At 41.5% G+C, this 18488-nt stretch overlaps 2 protein-coding genes across 20 annotated transcripts in view; one reads left to right on the top strand and one right to left on the bottom strand.

Moving 5' to 3' along the window:
• The window catches only part of GOLM1 (golgi membrane protein 1), a 75130-nt gene extending 66985 nt beyond the window's left edge, over nt 1-8145 (top strand). For all 4 annotated transcript variants that reach the window (XM_074017755.1, XM_045373026.2, XM_074017754.1 and 1 more), the window contains 2 exons: nt 945-1058; nt 6416-8145. In XM_074017755.1, coding sequence (XP_073873856.1) covers nt 945-1058; nt 6416-6492 — 191 coding nt within the window. In that variant the 3' untranslated portion in view covers nt 6493-8145. The remainder of the gene's footprint in view (nt 1-944; nt 1059-6415) is intronic.
• Nucleotides 7321-18488, bottom strand: part of NAA35 (N-alpha-acetyltransferase 35, NatC auxiliary subunit) — a 90925-nt gene continuing 79757 nt past the window's right edge. For all 16 annotated transcript variants that reach the window (XM_074017750.1, XM_005582057.5, XM_074017751.1 and 13 more), the window contains 6 exons: nt 17651-17787; nt 16777-16844; nt 15949-16089; nt 15523-15645; nt 13340-13420; nt 7321-12411 (listed from right to left, as the gene is read on the bottom strand). In XM_074017750.1, the coding sequence (XP_073873851.1) occupies nt 12352-12411; nt 13340-13420; nt 15523-15645; nt 15949-16089; nt 16777-16844; nt 17651-17787 (610 nt within the window). In that variant the 3' untranslated portion in view covers nt 7321-12351. The remainder of the gene's footprint in view (nt 12412-13339; nt 13421-15522; nt 15646-15948; nt 16090-16776; nt 16845-17650; nt 17788-18488) is intronic.

The raw sequence follows: 18488 nt of genomic DNA, 5'->3' as shown, positions 1-18488 counted from the left end.
TTGAAGAAACACGCAGGCCTGTGCAGTTTCCACCCCAGGCAGTGAGCCAGAGAAATAGGCTAGAGCTGCTTTTCCAGGTGTGCACTTTTAAAAAAGATTTTGTTTGGCCGGGCGCGGTGGCTCACACCTGTAATCCCAGCACTCTGGGAGGCTGAGGTGGGCAGGTCACGAGGTCAGGAGATCGAGACCATCCTGGCCTACATGGTGAAACCCCGTCTCTACTAAAACTAAAAAATGAGCTGGACGTGGCAGCACATGCCTGCAATCCCAGCCACTAGGGAGGCTGAGGCAGGAGAATCACTTGAACCCGGGAGGCAGAGCTTGCAGTGAGCCCAGATTGCGCTAGTGCACTCCTTGCTGGGCGACAGAGCCAGACTCCATCTCAAAAAAAAAAAAAAAAAAGATTTTGTTTACCCGCCTGCATACACATATAAAATATGTAAGTTAACCCTTTGAGTAGGTCTCTTGAAAGCCTTTTGTCCTCATCTTCTCTGGCTGCTGCCCCTCCAGGGGTGAATAGAGTAGTGGGTTCTCCCACTGTAAGTATGAGGGAGGTTTCTCCTGTGGCTCACGGCGGCAGCTCCATTTCCTCTCTCCATTCTAAGGAGATGCTGTCATTAACTATAGATACCCGTTCCTTCCCAAAACAGTGGCACTTTCTTTTACCTTGAGATTTGAGTTGTTCGCTAGTTTCTCCGTGTTCAGCCTAGAATGCACCCTTTTATTTAGGGCCATGCCGTCTCTAGATTCAGAGTTCAAGTGGAGTACACATAATGCACGTGTTTGTCCCGGAACCCAGCCCATGCGTCCCTACCATTTCCGGAGAGGCAGCCGACAGACCTGATTGTGAGCAAGTATGGCTAACACCCAGCACCTGTGCTCGATACTCCTGTGACATCAAGACAGAAATGATGTAGCTTATGTTTTATGTGCTAATTTTACAGGGAGAAACCAGCAGAAACTGAGAGGAGAAGATGACTACAACATGGATGAAAATGAGGCGGAATCTGAGACAGACAAGCAGGCAGCCCTGGCAGGGAATGACAGAAACATAGATGGTAAGAATGGGGCCTGGGTCGGTGGCAAGGTCAACTTTCATTTCCCCTTCCTGGTCCTTCGCTGTGATTATCCAGTGAATCCCCAACATTATATTGTAATTAATGGGTCATTGCAAAGAGACCGTCTCTTCTTTGGGAGCCTTTGAAACCAGGGGCAGTGGAGGGAGGTGAGGCTTGAGAAGCCTAAGTTGATGAAAGCCTGCATCGTTTCTGGAAACATACTCAGTGTGGCTCAAGTCTTTAAGTAGGATGATTTTTCAGTGACTTTCGGGGATTTGCAAACAAAATGGCTAGGTCACTACTTAAATCAGTCTGCCTCCCAGATGGAAAGCCCCGGGATGTGCATAGAGCTTCCAGGCAATTATGAGAGCTGCCCTTTGTAGTGTTATTTTGAATTTTCATGAAGAGTCCAGGCCAGTATCTTGTAGAATATATCAAACTCTGGCCTTGTCTGTCTGCTTGTGATGGATTCAGGCTGATAATTCTTGCTTCTCCCCAGGAGGCATAACAGCAGGTGGTCCTGCTGGTGGTTGGTTGATCCCTTAGCTAACGTGCCCACGAGGTCTCAGAAGGGCATTTTCCTTTTGCTATTAGTACATCATCTGGAAGAGGAGGCTTTGAACTTGTGTGGCTTTACCATCCATTGATGAACACTGCCCAAGCGGTGACATTTTACATGCTGCCATCCCAGCACATTTAGTACTTGACATTGTGTAAGGAACCCCTCTCCCTCCTCCCACACACTTGCTTGTTTTGGTATCACTATGGACTTTCTTAAAATACATTTTTCTGGGTCAGGTGTGGTGGCTCACGCCTGTAATCCCAGCACTTTGGGAGGCCAAGGCAGGCAGATCATGGGGTCAGGAGATCGAGACCATCCTGACTAACACGGTGAAACCCCATCTCTACTAAAAATAGAAAAAATTAGCCGGGCGTGGTGGTGCGTGCCTGTTGTCCCAGCTACTCGGGAGGCTGAGGCAGGAGAATCACTTGAACCCAGGAGGCGGAGGTTGCAGCGAGCCGAGATCGTGTCACTGCACTCCAGCCTGGGCAGTAAGAGTGAAACTCCGTCTCAACAAGAGAACCCAAGCCATGTGACTGGTTTCCCACAGCCTGGATACTGCTGATTGTAGAGTCACGGGGCAGTTAAGCGAGTTCTCCTAGCCTCTTTTCTGTAGAGTGGCAGCTAGACCCAGAGGCTTGATGAGACTCAGGTCCAGGCTCAAGCCCTCGGTAAGATAAGTGGTGGTGTGTTCTTTCATCGGGAGGCACGTCATTTCTGGCTTCTTTTTTTTTTTGAGTTGGAGTCTCGCTTCATTGCCCAGGCTGAAGTGCAGTGGTGCAATCTTGGCTAACTGCAACCTGGTGTCTTTCTTTTTGTGATACCAGTTGATAGTCAATGCCTGTATCAATTCATTTTTATGTCATTTGTTAACTGGAATGTTCTTAGAAATAGACACTTCGGCTGAGCGTAGTGGCACACGCCTGTAACCCAGCACTTTGGGAGGCCAAGGAGGGTGGATCACCTGAGGTTAGGAGTTCAAGACCAACCTAACATGGTAAAACCCCGTCTCTACTAAATATAAGATAATTAGCTGGGTGTGGTGGCGCATGCCTGTAATCCCAGCTACTTGGGAGGCTGAGGAAGGAGAATTGCTTGAACTCAGGAGGCGGAGGATGCAGTGAGCTGAGATTGTGCCATTGCACTCCAGCCTGGGCAACAAGAGTGAAACTCCGCCTCAAAAAGAAAAAAAAAAAAAAGACACTTCAGTGGTATTGTTTGTATAAGGTAGACAGGATAAATGCTTGATTTTTTTCACTTCAGTGGTATTGTTTGTATAAGGTAGGTATTAGGATAAATGCTTGATTTTTTTCCTTTTTATTTAACAGTTTTCATGACTGAATTATTTTCCCGTCTTCCTCTGAGTGTGACTACTTTTAAAATATCATCATAAACTTCAGAATTCAGCAGAAATCCTCAGGGCAGCAGGAGTAGTTGTAACAACTACTTCACTTCAGTTTTGGCCTTGCTGATCTTGCCAGTGTCTTGTCTTGTCTTTTTCTCAGACCGAGTCTTGCTTTGTTGCCCAGGCTGGAGTGCAGTGGCATGATCTCGGCTCACTGCAACCTCTGCCTCCTGGGTTCAAGCGATGCTCCTGCTTCAGCCTCCCAAGCAGCTGGGACTAGAGGTGCGCGCCACCATATTCAGCTACTTTTTGTATTTTTAGTAGAGACAGGGTTTCACCGTATTGGCCAGGATGGTCTCGATCTCCTGACCTCGTGATCTTCCTGCCTTGGCCTCCCAAAGTGCTGGGATTACAAGCGTGAGCCACCACGTCTGGCTAACAATGCCTTCTTTTATTACCATTTGGCCAATGCATTATTCATTTAATGTTTTAATACTTACATTTTTTTACCTTTTCATTTTGAAATAATCGATTTTTTTAAAAAGCAAAAAATTTCTGTGTACCCTTCACCCAGGTTCACCAGTTGTTAACATCTTATATAACCATAGTAAAATTACCAAAATAAGGAAATTAATGTTGATACAATGCCATTATCTGTAGACTTCGTTCAGATTTAGTGAGTGTCCAATTCATGTCTTGTTTTTGGTTCAGGATGACAGACTGCATTTATTATCAGACCTCTGTAGTGTTCTTTATCGTGGAGCAGTTTCTGTCTTTCTCATTTGTGGTGTGGGTCTATTTTGCAGGATAGGGGCCCAGTTATTTGGTGGAAAGTCCCTCAATCTGTGCTTGTCTGATTCTTCAACAGTGTCCCCCTAAAAATTATCTTTTATATTTATCCAGGATGTCAGTTGTTTCAGTTGGCAGAGTTTGGAATTTTTAGAATGCAAGTCCTCATTTGAATTTTCAGCTATCTTCATTTAGGCAATTTTTTAAAAAGGCAAATGGCAAAATACACTAGCAGCCAGACTTTGAAGCAAATACAAAGTCTCTTTCTGTTCTTTGTCATTGACTCCACTCATGTGTGTTCTTGAGCATGTTTCACGGTCTGGTCACTGTCTTACCTCTATTCTAACAACATTTTTTTTTTTTTTTTTTTTTTTTGAGACGGAGTCTTGCTGTTTTTGCCCAGGCTGGAGTGCAGTGGCATGATCTTGGCTCACTGCAGCCTCCACCTCCCAGGTTTAAATGATCTTCCTGCCTCAGCCTCCCAAGTAGCTGGGAGCTGGGATTACAGGCTCGTGCCCAGCTAATTTTGTATTTTTAGTATTTTTAGTAGAGACAGGGTATCACCATGTTGGCCAGGCTGGTCTCGAACTCCTGACCTCAGGTGATCCGCCTGCCTCAGCCTTCCAAAGTGCTGGGATTGCAGGTGTGAGCCACTGCGCCTGGCTCTGAAACCTTTTAAATTGGGCCTAGTGTCCTACTAAATGCTTGACTTTGCGGTGAAGCCTTTTTGGATCTCTCATTTCCTACACTCACATCGTCCTAAGGACTTGACCTTGTGCAAGGTTTGAAACAAAGTAGGTAAGGTAAAGAAGATGAGTGCCTTGGTAGCTCTCTGAAGAAGCTGAAGAAATGTCAACATCAGCTTCAACATTAAGATTGTCATTGAAATAGTGAGACTTTACTTGCTCCAGGGAAGTTGGAAGAAAAAAGCATTAGCTCCAACTTTATTAGAGCCTTTAACAGATACCATTAATTTAATAAGGCAGTTATTTAAATGAATAGTCATTAAACTACCATTTAATGTGCCATAGTTATAAATCAAGACCATGGTTTTAGGTTTTATTTGTGATGTTCCTTTTTATGTTTTCTATGTGTGAAAGGATAGAGTAAGACCAGATGGTAGAAGCTACACAGACATCAGCTCTGTAAAGGGAGAGCTTTGGAGTCACAAGAGCTGTCTGAAGCTGGGGACGGCTCTCAGGAGGCAGCGTGTGCCGTTCGAAGTGCAGTAGCAAGGGAATCACGCTGCACAGGAGCGTGGTGATTGTATTAAAATGTCATGAGTGCACTCGATACTGTCCATCTCCTATGGCATATGGGGCAGTATGTCACTGTTACAAACAAGTATGGAATCTTTAGGTGCTTCAGCTTTGTTTCATGGCACATTGTTGGCCATCCATTTGGACCCTTTGAAAGGGGAGGAGTTCCAGCTGGGCGCAGTGGCTCACGCTTGTAATCCCAGCACTTTGGGAGGCCAAGGCGGGCGGATCACGAGGTCAGGGAATCGAGACCATTCTGGGTAACACAGTGAAAACCCGTCTCTACTGAAAATATGACGACAACAAATAATTAGCCGGGCGTGGTGGTGGCGCCTGTAGTCCGAGCTACGCGGGAGGCAGAGGCAGGAGAATGGCGTGAACCCGGGAGGCAGAGCTTGCAGTGAGCCGAGATCGTACCACTGCACTCCAGCCTGGGTGACAGAGCGAGACTCTGTCTCAAAAAAGAAAAAAAAGGGGAGGAGTTCCCTTACCCTCTCACAGGGCATGCAGTGGGGGTGTGACTCACTTCTTCAGTGCCCCGCGGCTCAAACCCCTAGGGTGAGCACGCGGACGGGCAGGTCGTGGGGAGGATGGATTCCCACCCCACAGCAGCATCTAGGGTTGTGTGTTTACAGCTCCTGGAGCCCCAGTGGGTGTGTGTTGCAGTGCGCTCCTTCAGCTTAGCTCAAGTAGACCCTGTCTTATCGCAAGGACAGAGGGCTTTCTGTATCCTGGGTTCTTGCCCTAGTGTACTGAAAAAATCAGATCATGTGGGCTTGGAGAATGAATGCAAGATTTATTGAGTGGTAGAAGTAGCTCTCAGCAGATGGATGGGGAGCCCGAAGGGGGATGGTGTGGGAAGGTGGTCTTCCCCTGGAGTCGGGCTGCTCAGCAGCCGGGCTCTCCTCTTACTGTCCTTGGCCAGATTTCCCTCGGCGTCCGAATCGTTCTGCCGTCAGTGGCCTGCCGGCATCTTTCGGTGTGTTCTGCCAATGTGTTCTTCTCGATGTCCAGTTGCCTGTGTGTGCCTGCTGGGGTCTCAGGGTTTTTATGGGCACAGAATGGGGGGACATGGCAGGCCGGAGTGGTCTTGGAAAATGCAACATTTGAGCATGAAGACAGGAGTGCTTGTTCTCATGTAGGTCCATGGACACAGGCCTGAGGGTGGAGCCCTTGCCAGACACCCTGCCCTTCTCTACCCAGCACTTCCCTGCCCTCCTCCCGTATCACCTTTGCCATCTTGTCCTTGACGAGGAATGCACCTCCCAATTACAGTATTGTTGTGGGAGATACAGTCCTCTTTATGACAGTTTCTAGAAATTGATAAAATGGGACCTGCCTAGGGCTGGTATCTCAAAATGTTTAATACTAGATTACATGTATTTTTTTTTTTCCTTTTTAGTTTTTAATGTTGAAGATCAGAAAAGAGACACCATAAATTTACTTGATCAGCATGAAAAGCGGAATCATACAGTCTGAATTGAACTGGAATCACATTTCACATCAGGACTGAAGAGATGAGTATAAATGTTCATGAGGGACTGAATACTGACAACTGTGAAATGTACTGAATAAAATGTACATCTAAAAATGATTATTGTGAAATTTTAGTATGTACTGTGTGTAGGAAAAGATTGGTCTTTTAAAGAGTTTTTTGGGGGTACTTTTGAAGTGTCTAATAAGATGTCACAATTTTTGATAATAGGTATTTCATGAGAAGTTCAACACCAAAAATGGAACATAGTTCTTCAAGTGTTGGCGACAGTGGGGCTTCCTGATTCTGGAATATAACTTTGTGTAAATTAATAGCCACCTATAGGAAGAGTCCATCTGCTGTGAAGGAGAGACAGAGAACTCTGGGTTCCCTCTGATGTCCTCCTTTCCACGTGCTGTGCCATGCGTTGGTGCCAGCCTATTATCTGTTCTCACTGACTGACTGGCTTATGCTCTTGTGCAGTCACTTCTGATTCTGACAATCAATGGCCTAGAACACTGACTGTTAACACAAATGTCACTAGCAAACTAGCAACAGCTTTAAGTCTAAATACAAAGCTGTTTTGTGTGAGAATTTTTAAAAAGGCTACTTGTATAATAACCCTTGTCATTTTTAATGTGCAAAACGCTATTAAGTGGCTTACAATGTGAACATTTGTGGTCTGTATTTACTTTGCTTTGTGTGGGCAAAGCAGCACCTTCCCTAAATATATATTACCAAGAAAAGCAAGGAGATTAGGCTTTTGACAAAACAGGCCAAAAGGGGGCTGACCTGGAGCAGAGTACAGGGAGAGGCGAGGCATGAGAGGCGAGTTTGTTGTGGACAGATCTGTGCCTACTTTATTACTGGAGTAAAAGAAAACAAAGTTCACTGATGTTGAAGGATATATACAGTGTTAGAAATTGGGACTGTTTAGAAAAACAGGAATACAATGGTTGTTTTTGTCATAGTGTACACAATTTAGCTTATAGTAAATGACTCACAAAACTGATTTTAAAATCAAGTTAATTTTGAAAATTACTATTTAATCCTAATTCACAATAACAATGGCATTAAGGTTTGACTTGAGTTGGTTCTTAGTATTATTTATGGTAAATAGGCTCTTACCACTTGCAAATAACTGGCCACACCATTAATGACTGACTTCCCAGCAAGGCTCTCTAAGGGATGAGTGGGAGGATCCACAGGATTTGAGATGCTGAGGCCCAAGAGATCTTTTGATCCAACCCTCTTATTTTCAGAGGGGCAAATGGGGCCTAGAAGTTACGGAGCATCTAGCTGGTGTGCTGGCACCCTGGGCCTCACTCAGATTCCCAAGTAGCTGGGACTACAGGCACACAGTCACTGAAGCAGGCCCTGTTTGCATTTCATGCTGCCACCTCCAACTTAAACATCTTCATGTCTGATGTCCTTTTACCTCGTCGCTAAGGTTAAACTTTCCCACCCAGAAAAGGCAACTTAGATAAACTCTTAAGAGTACTTTCATACTCTAAGTCCTCTTCCAGCCTCACTTTGAGTCCTTCTTGGGGTTGATAGAAATTTTCTCTTGCTTTCTCAATAAAGTCTCTATTCATCTCATGTTTAATTTGTCTGCATACAACTGCTGAGAAATAAAATATTCTGTTCAACTTTTAAAATGTGTCACAGCTGTTTTTTGCTTTTCCCCTTCATCCTCTGTTAGATCCTTAAAGAATCCACCCTCAAACTGTGGACTAAGGACGTCGGTTTGCCTTAAACCTTCTGTGGAATGAGATGAACTGTCAATACAACATCTTCAACCCACAGGGCCCCAAAAGCTGTGTGCTTGGCATGTGTGCAGTCTGCACGCTTTCTCCAGGCTGCCCTAGGGATCACGGCGGATTCAGCCAACAATGGAGAGGGCTGTGGGCTGTTCCAACAAAATAGAACAGTCACCTGTGCTGACATGCATCTGTAGTTCTAGCGTCCCAAGTGGCTGGAACTACAGATGCGTGTCACCATGCCGGCTAATTTTTTGTATTTTTAGTAGAAACGGGGTTTCACTGTTAGCCAGGCTGGTCTCAATCTCCTGACCTCGTGATCAGTTTAGAGACTCAACAGAGCTGTTGCATGGTAACTTCATGTTGAGTCTCCAAAATTTGATACTAAAGGCTTGGGGGTCTCAGGGAGGCAACGTGGCTGCAGCCTGAGGGGCCGAACGGAGAGGGCAGAAACGAAGTAGGAGAAGTGGAAGGGGCCAAACTGGCATTCTGGGTAAAGACTAGGTCATTCATTAGAGAACAGTGGACTTTGAGTTGTCAAGTGACCATGCTTGCATTTTATGATCTTTTAAGATCATACCAGCCACTCCACGAATAGAGAGTGGGGCAAGTATGAATATGGGGAAGTCAGTTCTTCAAGCCCAGTTGGGTCACTGTCTCTTTCCACACCGCACGGTCTACACCTCAACTGACTTTCCAGCTTCGGCCCCACCGCTTCAAGAAAGAGCTCACCCCAGTCACCAGCAATCTTTACTTGCCAAGTTCAATGGGCTCTTTTCAGTCCTTCTCTTAATGGCCTTTGAGCAGCATGTGGCCCTGCATTCTACTTATTTTCCTGATAAGTCTCCTCTGCAAGCTTTTTCCAGTGCCCAGAGCACAGCCAAAGAGGAACAAGGGAAACCACCACCTCCCCTAAACTTTTCCAAACGGTGCGCTTTGACTATTTAAGGCAATATACTGTCAGAGTCTTGTGCAAACAAAACGGTGGACCAGGCACGCTTGTCAAACAGTGGCCTGGTATGACTTTGAGATACTCTTCCCTGCAGCCTGTCCCACCACCTCACTGGCCTCCCCATTCCCTGGCCCTCCGAAGTCTGTTCCTTGGGACCGATCTCAAGGCCCTTATTCTAGGAGCCCCCTGAGCAACAGCAACCCCCAGAAAATTACAGTGACTGTAGTTACTTAGTCCTCAGTTCATCTCCACCCCAGATGGCACCTCCCAGTTCGAGATCAACCTACCTTCCATCTTCAAGATGTCCCAAAAATATCTCAAGGTCGAAAGCAATCTTTATCCCAAACCTGGTCTACCTTGCGTAGATAACTAAGCAAGTGGCACCACCACCGTCCAGTTGCCAAAGCCAAGAAATTTCTGAAAAATCATCCTTGATTTTGGCAGAAACTCTCATTTACCATGTCCCGTTAGCTGTTAGTTCTGAAAACTTTTGATTTCATCCACTTTCTTCCACCTGCTCTGCCACTACCTTTGTTAAGACCAACGTTTTCTCTCACATGACTGGATTCCCTGCCTCCCTTTTGAACCGGTCTCAGGCAAGCAGATTTGATTTGATCCCATCATGTCCCTGCATAAAAGCCTTCAGTAGTATCTACCAACATCAGAATAAAGTCCAAAATCTTTAACCTGGCCTCCCAGGTTTTTGGGTATCGGCTTCTCCTTGTCTCTCAAGTTCATCTCTGCCATCCTTTTCCTGCTCTGTACTTCAGCCAGGCTGCCACCCTCTCCCCTCCAGCCTGTGCACATTCTGTCTGGGACCCTTTTCCCAGCAATGCCTCCTGAATCAATGTGATGGGGATTTGTCGCCTAAAGTTTCATGTGGGGCAGTTCTCCTACCCAGCATATGGCATATTCCTCACTGCATTTTCAATACCCGTTGCTTTTCTGCATTCGTTGTAAGATTATAAAAGCTCTATGAGAGAAGACTGTCTTATTCTAGTTTTTTCAGTAAGTACCCTGAATGGCAGATTACTTTAAAAATTATAAAATGGCAAATTTGTTTTTATAGTTAGAAACCTGCTGTTTAAAAACAAAAACTAGCCAAGCAGGCTTGTGCCTATAATCCCAGCTACTCTGGGGGCTGAGGCAGGAGGGCTGCTTGAGCCCACAAGTTTGGGTCAGTTTGGGCAACATAGTGAAACCTCATCTCTAAACAAACTAAAAACCAAAAATTAAAGCTACTTAAAGGAAACCACACGATTCTGTAACATACACTGATAAATCTAACACTAATCAATCTTTTTAGTTGATAATAGGTTAATAGGAAAACTTTTACTTATGAAGACCTACTTCAAAATAACCTAGATGCTCAACTATATCAGGAGACCAGCAGACTCAATCAGACATAGTGGCTAAAAAATGCCAGAGCACCCTCTTAATTAAAAGTGATCCCATCATCTAGCAGGGCCTTTGTTGCATTACTCTATATTCCTTTTTTTGCTTTTAAGGGGGACATATTTTTTATACTTTATATCTTGGCCACTGGGAAAGAAGAAGAATTTCTCAGCTTTCTAACTTGCTTCAGGCTCTCTCCTTGGTTGTTTGCCAAATGTCCATGCTCATTCCGGTTTCCTCTTTGCTTTTTCTTTTGATTCCTTGTTTCTTGTCTTGCCTATTTCCTACCATTCCTTTGCCTTTTTTCATTTAAAGCATTCAGTAATTACCAGCCAGAAACAATGTTTTCATTCTCAACAAAGTAACTAAATCAGTAACAGGTATACTCTTCATCTCTCCATAATTCAAGTTTCTATTGTACAGGCTACTTAAAAAAAACACACACATTTTAAAAAAGATTTTTGGGTTCTGAAATTTCAGGATGCCTAATGGCTGTTCTTGAATAACACAAGTATTACACTCTTGGAAAGGAAAGGAAAGCCAGGAGAGCTCATTCGCTGCAGAGAGGGGCAACAGGAACACCCTTAGCAAGTTCAGTCAGGTTAGCTGCTTTAAAATACTGCCAGACAAGGCTCATGTTTTTATGAAAGATATCAAATCAGAGTTAAGATATTTGAAGCTGAGAACCTGTTTAACCACAGACCAAATATAAAACTGTCACTAGTCTTAGGCTAAGCCATCAAAGCCAATTTACATCACAGAGTGGCTCATTTTGCTAAGAGTATTGCCTGCTACAGAGGACAAAAAGGCAGGCCCAAAAGGCCTAGACAGCTGCCATCGCGAACATCAGAGCGGAGACAGGACAAGCGGGAAAGGAAGGGGAGGGCCTCTGGCAGCAGGCACTTGGAAGCACAGGGGGATGTAGTCAGTTTTTCAAAGCCAGAGGATACCTAACAGACACCCATTTGAAAATGTTTCATGGGTTAAACTGAATTACGAAGTAAACAAAAAGGAGTACACCACATTTAAACCTAGACCTAAATTTTAATCTATATACATTTCTATCTGCCTCCTTTTTGAATAATGTCACCAGCAAACATAATGTATAATCTTTTAAAAGTGCCAAAAGTAACAGGTAAAGGATTTTTTTTTACACATCTGTATTCTTAGATATATAATTTGTGATGTCATGACACATAAAAATCACAATTTTCATGTAATTTAGTTTCTATCTTAGAAGTCCTCCCAAAAATCTCTTCTAAATGTATTTTACCAAAATCTCATACAAGTGTTTAATTAACCCCTTGATTTGAAACTTATTTTGGATAACATTTTAGAACTACTCAAATGTTAAAGAGCATACACCTTCTTCAGTTCTTAACATGGACAAAGAGCTACTGTTTCTCATCTCCAGCAGTGCATTTTTTTTTTTGTCAAGAAATTTATTAACCTTTATAAACACTATTTTCACTCAATCATTCATAAAAAATGATTTGTGATTAAATCTGTAATAAAACCATATAACGTTCATCAATGCATTCAATAAGACCAGTTTCTTCCATGAAACATAATAAACCACTTTAAAACAGCAGTTTTCATTCACGTCATATAAGGCTGTCAAACTAAAAGTGTTCCTTACAATGAGTTGTTATCCAAGAAATCCATCCCACTTCCCGTGATGTGGAGCCTGGTGGTGTGCCCTCCAAGAGCGGGGCCTGAAAGAAGCCTCTGCCCCTTTACGGCCACCTTCCAGTCTCTCAAACAAGTTTCACAACAGGAAAATATTTATGAGCAGAGAAATCAAATTCAGGAGGGACCTGTTAAAGAAAACCCAGAAAGCCAATTAATGTATCTACAAATATTCAGATGGTACACAAAACAAAGACTATTTTTATTTTAGAGTTTCTTGCGTTCTTAGAAACAAGGCAGCACAAAATAGATTTTAAAAACTAGGTTAATGGCAAAAAAGATAGGATATGGAAGAAAAACTGATTAATTTGTTTTTGAGTTTTATGAAGATCATAAGAAAACAGGCTGACCAGCTGTTTTCTATCTTCGGAAAACAGTTAAAAAAGATAAATAGTCAAAAATTATAGAAAAGGCATTCAGTTAGATGAAGGGTCAGCATACTTTTTAGTTCCAGGGTAACTGACAGAACTAAGCAATGAGATGAGAGAGTCAGTCAGTAGGAAACCAGGGCAGGAGAGGAGGAAGGCAGATCACAGGAAACAATGGAGGAAAACAAGGTGCACAACACACACAGGCAAATGCCTCCACGGCTGGCCTCTCCACAGGGCAGAATCTGTGCTCGGAAATACTGACGTGGCATGGATGATACAACATTACCAAAAAAAAGCTTACAGACTCCTCTTCTGAGCCATTGCAAAGAAGTCTTTCATTATTAAAGCACTCACTTTCCCAAAGGCAGATGACATTTAAATACCTCGTATTTCTCCCATAAAATTTTCTTTACATAAGTTTTCTTTTTTTACCCCAAGTTATTCAGTAATTTACACAGCAAGGAGATGGAAAACATATGAGCAGACTTTAGAAATTTTAACCCAACAAAATATACATCTCAAGGCAAAATGGCAAGCTCTAAGTTTCTGCTGCTGAACTAAACTTTTTAGAATGATTTTTGTTCAGTGGTTTAATTCTTCCTGTAATATTTACACATCTTATTGGAAAAAATTATGAAATTTCACAATAATTTAAGACCACTTCTTTTTCCCACAACGTACTCACTTTAGATTCCTTTTTGTGTCCTCCTGCCAATAACTTCATAACCACAAAGTTGGGTTTGGCAACCTTTAAAATTCTATTAACCTGAAACATGAACATAAAACTATTGAAACATTAACTTCATAGTCAAAATTTCTCTTTTTCTTTTTTGAGACAGAGTCCTGCTGTCAACCCAGGCTGGAGTACAGTGGTAAGAACATGGCTCACTGAAGCCTCAACCTCCTGGCTCAGGCAATCCTCCCACTTCAGCCTCCCAAATGGCTGTGCACCATCACACCCAGCTCATTTTAAAACTTTTGCAGAGACAGGAACTCACTATGTTGCCCAGGCTGGTCTTGAACTCCTGGGTTCAAGCAGTTCTCCCACCTTGGCCTCCCAAAGTGCTGGGAATATCAGCGTGAGCCACTGTGGCCAGCCAAAATTTCTTAATTATAGATACTAACAGGAACTTTGTATAATGGAAGTGTTGATGTTTTATTAAATAAAGGCAATTTAAAATTCTAAATATATTTCTTTTAATAATACAGAACTTCATTTCAATTAACTCTGAATTGAAATGGCTACCTTATCTCGCTTTCCTGAATAACAAAAAAATAGGCTGCAAAGTCCTGAAAAGGCAGCATAGCACACATAGTATTAGGAGCACAGACTCATCTTTGAATAAACGAATGAAGTTTCACTAAATGAAATATGTCATCTATCATAGGTAGCTCCTCAAATGTTTAGACTCCCCCTTTATATTTTCTTAGATGGTACATATCATTTTTAAAACGTGTCTCCCCTATCCCTCGTCCAGGCACTCTGCTTCCCTCCAAGGAAGGAAACAAAACTACCAATTCTGATATTATCTTTCTAAAGATATTTTATACTCGCACACATACATATAGGCTTCCCTTGCCCCCTTTGATTGAAACTGCACCATATTATGCATATTAAAGTGCGCCTTTCTTTTTAGATTTCTTAAATCATACGGAGCATTCCATCACAGTACATAAAGAGCTTCCTCATCCTCCTTAAGGCTGCGTAGTATACCACTGTATGAATGTATCATCATGTATCAGTCCCCTGTTGATGGATACTACTGTTTCTTCCTGCTTTTTGCTATTAGAAATCCTGCTGCAATGAATACTCTTATGTTCATCACTCTCACTTCCTGTATGTGTTCATGTATCTATATAAATCCCAAAAAGCAGAACTGCTGGATCTAAGCATTAATGATTTTTGACAAATACTGCTAAGCTACCCCTCTATGGAAGTGGTCCCAAGATATACTTCCCAAAACAGTATGTGCGCATTACAGGTAACTTTTAGAAAATAAATGTATTTCAATAAAATTAGGGATATGGTAAATTATTAAAATACCAAAAGCCTGAAACAATTTTTTTCCCCAAGTTTATTTTGATATCTCAGAGTCTTCAAAAGCAATAGCCTTTATTTTAAATGGTCAAGTGGAATAAGGTGGTTTCTGTGACAACTGGCCAGGTCATTTTTCATATTTATGTAAAACTTAGTTACGTTTTAATAATTTTGTTGTTTTTTTTTTTTGAGATGGAGTTTCGCTTGTCGCCCAGGCTAGAGTGCAACGGCACAATCTTGGCTCACTGCAACCTCCACCTTGGGGTTCAAATGATTCTCTTGCCTCAGCCTCCCAAGTAGCTGGGATTACAGACAGGCATGCACCACCATGCCCAGCTAATTTTTTGCACTGTTAGTAGAAACGAGGTTTCACCACGTTGGCCAGGCTGGTCTCAAACTCCTGACCTCAGGTGATCCACCCACCTGGGCCTCCCAAACTGCTGAGATTACAGGTGTGAGCCACCACGCCCGGCCCCCTTAACAAACTGATTAAACCAGAAATGTTTCAATGCTAACATTTTGAGCTATGAATCAGATCAGTCTGGATCTTATGCTTATCCTTTTTACTTCATGATTGTGAGTCATAATTTGTCTTTGCATTGACTTTTAAATTTACACAAAGCAGGTATTTACATCACCTCATTCTTAAAATAACTTGAAGTCTGACAAGGTTAGTTTGACAAAACTATCCAAAATCTTTCACAGAAACATGACAAGTTATATTCACTAACACTATTAAAGTTCACTTTCATAATTAACTTTCATCCAGCAGTAAGAGATGTATTTCCTGCCACGCTTTTCCCTTAAAATTACTGTGAATCCAGTCTTACCTCATGGTCCGGGTTAGGAATATTTTCCAATATCATTTTTGCCTGCTGAAAGTGCTTACTAGCTGCCACATACAATTCAGGAGACTGAGGAGGAGGGCTATATTTATTGAGGTCAGACATTTCCTAAAAAGAAGGGGAAATATAATTCAAAACATGTTTAATATGAACAACTCTAAACTCCCATTTCTAATTATTAAAGAATTCTACATTTTCTATCCACTCATATACAGACACTGGGGCAAACATTTGGCACATCTCCCTATTTTTTCCTAGGTAATATGTAATTCTCAACCCTCATATGCTACCTCACATTCTTCTTACAATTTAAATAACTGTAAATTTAACAAGATGGCTAGGTACAAACAGCATCTCTCTAAGAAGGTCTAAGACTGAAGATTTCTGAACGATTTCCTTGAGCAGGTTCACCTTGAATTGTAAGTAATGCACGGGCGGCGGGGTCATCACACTGTTGAACGGAGCAAACCTGTGCTCATACCGAACTTGTTCACTATCAAGCTCAAACTTCGGTTTACGTACTTTGCCATCCATGTCAAATGCAACCATGGTCTAAATGAAAAGGGGAACAAGAAAAAAGATGAAATCAATATGAAAAAAGCGAACACTCTCATCAATACGGAATAGAAGACAAGAAACAGCTATTTAAAACCTTCAAGTAAACGCTTCTGAAAAAATGAGGACATATAATTGTCATAAGCACAGGTCCTATTTTCAAACAAAGTCCATGTTTTGCTTTATGCATTTTCATGTAAGTTGCCTCAAATGATTTCTTGGACTGCCAAGTACAACTTAAGAGTTAGTACCCACTGCCTCTTGAAAAGGCCTGCTTTTGCTTAAGTCATTGGTTGTGGAGCTCACCCTCTTCCAAATACACTCCTAAAAAACCTAACCTCCATCTCTTCCAGGAAGCCTTGCCTGATCATCAATCATTAGTACTCTCTGCCTTTTCTTACTACCTGTCACAGACACATCAACTGGTCTGTTGCTACAGACTTGAAACAAGGACCATATAGAATTGGTATCCCCTGCAATGTACTCAGTACAAAGTATCTCACACATAGCAAGGGTTCAAATGGTTGTTGAACAAATTAATGATAATAAAGGTAATCCTCAAGCAGATAAAGTAAAACAAAGGTGAAATTACAATCTGGAAAGAACCACAGAAAAGAGTTTAAATAAACTATATAATAGACATACAGCTAAAAGGTAAAAAGAACTTTACTTTCAACAACTTACTTTAAACATCCCAGCACACATGTTCTGATATGCTTGGCTCATTGTGATCTCTCGGCTCAAAGGGCGAACTGTAATTAGAAAGAAAAACATAATCTTCCATAATCTCTTCCTCCTTCCTCTTGCATTATTGGAAAAGAAAATCTAATTTTAAAAAATCTTCCAGCTTGTATACTAAATTAAAACTTCAGTTTGTTCCTACAGGTTAAATGTTATTTATGGTCAAAATCTACAAATAATAAAATATAATAATCATGTCCCCAAATAGCTAATACTATAAAATTCCAGTATAAAGTAATTATAACTTTTCTGAATTCACCAGAGATTTAACCTTTTAAAGGAAACCCATGAATACAGTGATTTAATGACCCATCCAAATTGCTTTAAGTCCTGAGGAAATATGAAACAGTATTTTACAATAATTGTAGCAATATCTATAGCCTTCCCTAAGTGATCAATAGGGCAGTCCCTTTGAAACAGTTCTCTGTCCTCATGGTTCTTGGGTGATGCCCAAGGCACCTTTTGGTGCCCACTACCACAGCACAGCTCCAGAACTACTGCCCTCCTGAGCTATCAGGCTCTGTCAAAAGGTCCATGGCCTCCTGCTGTCTTGTCCCCTAACCTGTATCTTGCTTGCACACGCCACGTGGCTACTTCTTGATCAAAGATTCTGATAGAACAGCAAAGAAATGAAAGCAAGGAAAGGAACCAAAAAGCTTATGTCATTAATACTGGGACTCAGTCTCTACCTTATAGTTTCTGAAAAGAAAAGGAACAAGAGCTAAAATATAATGACTAACTCACAAGTAGCTCCATCTATTTATTTGTAGAAATTAAAGTACATTCTGTTTTTAAGTTTAAAAATAATCCACAGCACCTTTCTTTTTTTTCTTTGTTTTTTTACTACTACGGCCTTTCTGCTGCTCTTCCATTATCCTTTCCTCTGCCATTTGAGAGCCATCTGCACGACTCAATGTTGACATCAACCATGCGTAAAGGAATTCAGAGAGATACCTTAAAGGATACAAAATGTTAGTTAATGGTAGATGTCTAAATGAGACAGCTTTATCAACACATATATTAACAACAATAGACACTTCAAATAATGCTTTAGGTCTTTAAAAACAGATCATTCGATTATAGATCTTACAAGAAATGAACACAAGGATTAATTTTCCCTTTCAACATTTTACAACTTTCCAGATTTCCTGATAATTATACATGTACATATGCAAATCAAAGGAATACCCATTAAGTTTTCATTATATCAGAACACAGTTCAGTTCAGTCTATAAGTATTTTAATCACAAATAAAATCAGAAAAAGATAAAAAATTATTGGCATTATACAATCATTCTTAAAAATTAAGAACATTCACATTTACAATTTACTTGAGTTTAATAAACAAAATATAAAACAGAACATTCTACCAGACACTAATTTTTCAGAACTTTAACAGTGCTAAGCCAGAAAAGTCTTCAAATCTAGGAGACATATATATATACACACACTTCGTAACATAATCAATAATAGTAAGACCTATAATTACATAGGGAGAGTAAACAATTCCTGGCCCTGAATTTAAGAAAAACATTTACTATAGTACCCTTTTACAGTATATAACTGAATTTTGTTTCCCTGCCACCCTACAAAATGTGAGAGTCCATAACAACTCATATACCTTAATTCAAGTGAAGGATTTCTATAGGGAACTG

Source organism: Macaca fascicularis, chromosome 15 (genome assembly GCF_037993035.2).
Source record: "Macaca fascicularis isolate 582-1 chromosome 15, T2T-MFA8v1.1".
Lineage (NCBI taxonomy): Eukaryota > Metazoa > Chordata > Mammalia > Primates > Cercopithecidae > Macaca > Macaca fascicularis.
Note: the sequence above shows the minus strand (reverse complement) of the source record. Positions and strands in the feature narration are given on the sequence as shown.